General features: G+C 32.4%; 1 protein-coding gene across 1 annotated transcript; it reads left to right on the top strand.

The window, feature by feature from the left end:
- Positions 1–360: 360 nt before the first annotated feature.
- On the top strand, positions 361–2,109 carry LOC107621817 (ethylene-responsive transcription factor ABR1). The gene is made up of 2 exons (XM_016323808.3): positions 361–812; positions 1,235–2,109. Exons 1-2 carry the CDS (start codon positions 425–427, stop codon positions 1,876–1,878), a joined length of 1,032 nt encoding a protein of 343 aa, XP_016179294.1. The 5' UTR covers positions 361–424; the 3' UTR covers positions 1,879–2,109.
- Positions 2,110–3,348: the final 1,239 nt, after the last annotated feature.

Here is a 3,348-nt window from a genome sequence, read left to right as displayed (position 1 = left end):
ACTAGCCCACCGGCAATATGGTTCTCTCCACACACAACACAAACCATATATGGAGGCTAGCGCCGGCAACGTTCTGTGTTCACACTACGCCAATTGCCCCATCACGTATAGGGAATATTAATAATTAAGATAAAATTGGAGGATAAAAAGGAATTTTTGCTTTTTCTATATTTATTTAAATATGGAATTTATCTCATTTGAAATTACTTCTTGTAGAAGTTCTCATACTCTTAATTAACACCGACTGACTCTTCAATGGCGGCTGTGAAACCAATTTGAACCTTTCCATCATTCTCTTACATATATATATAAGGAAGACAATTTCATGGGGTTGTTGGAATTTGATACTTATGTATTTATTTAGTTGCTTACTATTATAGAACAAGCTAATTAAGCTATTATTATTATTATTGGATTGCATTGAATGTGTATTGAAAAGGTGGCGAATCCTCAAGAGAAAGGAAACAAGGTTGTTGAGAAGAGGGAATTGGAACTTGATGAGAGGATAAACAACAACAATTCTACATTGTCATCATCAATGCATATGATATTCCCGGGTTTGAATAGGGAGGAGGAGATGTCTGCCATGGTTTCGGCTTTGACCCATGTTGTCTCTGGTGAAGTTCCAACCGGTGCAGATGACGATTATTCACTTCCAACAAGTAACATGGCTTATGGTTCTTCAACATTTTCTAATTATGTTGTTGGAAGTGGCTCTTCTTCTATCAAGAGAACTAGGCAGCAAGATGATATATCCTTTGTTGACCACTTCTCTTCATCACATGGTGTAGCTTCTTCATCCCCTACTACAAGTAAGCACCGCATATCTCATTTTCCCCTCTAAATCATAGATTAAATACAACAATAACAAGAAATATTAGTTTTACATTTAAGTTTGATATCTTATATTCTTATTTTTAGACACTTCATTTAACATGCCTTAAATAAATACTAACTTATCTATTTAACATGTATACAAAATTAACCTTTTAAGGATAAACTTGAAAAATAAATAAATAATAATTAAATTATACCATCTATCTTTACTTTATAGGATCATATTAGTCATATGGTTTTTAAGGTTACAAAATTAGTTACTTTACAATAAAAGAAAAACTCTCTTAACAAAAACATATTATTGACATTATAGTTTACAATTCTAAAATGAAGTGGTAACAAAAGACAAATATTATAAGAAAAGTGTTACTAATGTTGGATTGTGTATATTATGCAGCAATGAATAGAGAATGTTCAAGAGAAAGTGGAAGTGGGAGTGGAGAGATGGGAGGAGGAAACAGGGGAAGGGCAGTGTATGAATACAGAGCAAGAGAAGAGAACGTGAGAGAGGAAGAGCCAAGAAGGAAATACAGAGGCGTCAGGCAGAGGCCATGGGGCAAGTGGGCAGCCGAGATCAGAGACCCATTCAAAGCCGCCAGAGTCTGGTTAGGCACCTTCGACACTGCCGAGGCTGCCGCCAGAGCCTACGACCAAGCCGCCCTCCGTTTCCGGGGCAACAAGGCCAAACTCAACTTCCCCGAAAATGTCACGCTCCTCCGCCACGCGCCACCGCAAATCACTACTTCTTCGCTCGTGGCTATTCCAACTTCCACTGAGGCCATTGTTCACAGTGAGCCTCTTATTAGCACTACTTTGCATGGTTCTTCTTCTTCCGCGGGTTTGTATGGGAATTTCCCCACCATGGATTCCACTATGACGGTTATGGCGTCAAGTGTGGCTTCTCATCTTCGACATTCTTCTCCGTCGTCAACGCAAGCTTCGCCGCCGTTCTTGTCTTCGTCTTCTGCGTTCGGTTCCACTACGCAGTTGCCGGCGGCGTGGTCATCAGCTTCCGGTAACAGCTCTTCTTCGTCGGGATAGGTTTTTCCACCGTTGCCGATTAAGATATATGAACGTTTCTCTTTCTTTTTTAGATTTTCCTTATTATCTTGTGCCATAGGAGATGTTTACTGGCTCATAGTTCTTGTCGCAATCTATTGTTTTGGCAAGCTGGAAAGTGAGGCTGAGGGATGAGAATTATTAGCTATTAATTTTGCGTGAATACATGTGTACTTGAGTTTCCAGTTTTTCGCAATCATAGAAATGAAACCACTTAACTTCGTGACAGACTAATTTAGTGACGTCCATTTGGTAACCATCTTAATCAAGTTTTTTTTTTTTTAATTAAATTAAATAATAAGTATTTATATTAAAAATATTTTTAGTAATGAATAATTTTTGGGTAAAGTATTAAATTGGCCGCTTACGTTTGGGCGTAATTTGTTTTGGTCTTTAAAGTTTAAAGTATCTTATTTGAATCCAAAAAAGTTTCATTTAGTTTTAACTTTTAATGTAAATAAAAGTTAAACAATTAATGAAATGTCCTACATAACAGCAGTATAAGAACAAGGTCAATAATTTAGAGAATAAATACAAATGATAGAGGCACAAAAATCAACCGTGAGTGTATCAATATATTTATTTATCATTTTTCTTACAATTTAAATGAAATATTTTTTCTAGAACTAAGGATAATGACAAATAAATGTACGGTTAATTTTGTGGCTTTGGTGTTTGTACTTGTTCTTCAAATTATCGACCTTATTTTTGTACTGCTATCATATAGGACATTCGGTTAATTAATTAACTTTGACCTCTTGGTGGAACTATATTAAAGTTAAATGAAACTTTTTTGGATTTAAATATGACATTTTAAATCTTAAGAACCAAAATATGATTACGCCTAAACGTAGGGGATATATTTAGTACTTTACCCAAAATTTTTTATTCTAAAAAAATTATTTTTTTAACTTCTTCGTAAACAAATAATTTTTTATAAATTAAAAATTAAAAAAATATTTATAGACATATTTAAATTAGTTCTGACTAGGATTGTGTTCTTTTTTTGTTTAAGGATTTAATTTGGTTTATTGTGAATAAGATACAAAGAAAAGGCAATTTGGTTTAAGGTTTAAGAAGTTTTAAAATAAGTTTTGAGACAATTTATTTTGAGGTTTAATATATAAAATTAGAATTTAATTTTAGCATAAATTATTTTAAATAATTATTTAATTATATTTATTTTTTTAAATGATTATTCAAATAACTAATGTAAAAATTTGTTATTTTTACTAATATGGCGAAATATAATTTAGATGTATGTATAAAATTATTTATATTTATAGTATATTAAAATTAGATTAATATAATTAATACTGAGCTTGTAAAAAGTATAAATATAATGGTTTATATGTATGTATTTTCTGGTAATTTGTGTATAAAATTAAATATAATACGGGTATAAATTATGACAAATTTATGTGCGTATATATAAATTCATTATGAAAACCT

The sequence above is a fragment of the Arachis ipaensis genome, chromosome B10, assembly GCF_059453495.1.
Source record: "Arachis ipaensis isolate K30076 ecotype BB chromosome B10, ASM5945349v1, whole genome shotgun sequence".
In the NCBI taxonomy this organism is placed as follows: Eukaryota; Viridiplantae; Streptophyta; class Magnoliopsida; order Fabales; family Fabaceae; genus Arachis; species Arachis ipaensis.
Note: the sequence above shows the minus strand (reverse complement) of the source record. Positions and strands in the feature narration are given on the sequence as shown.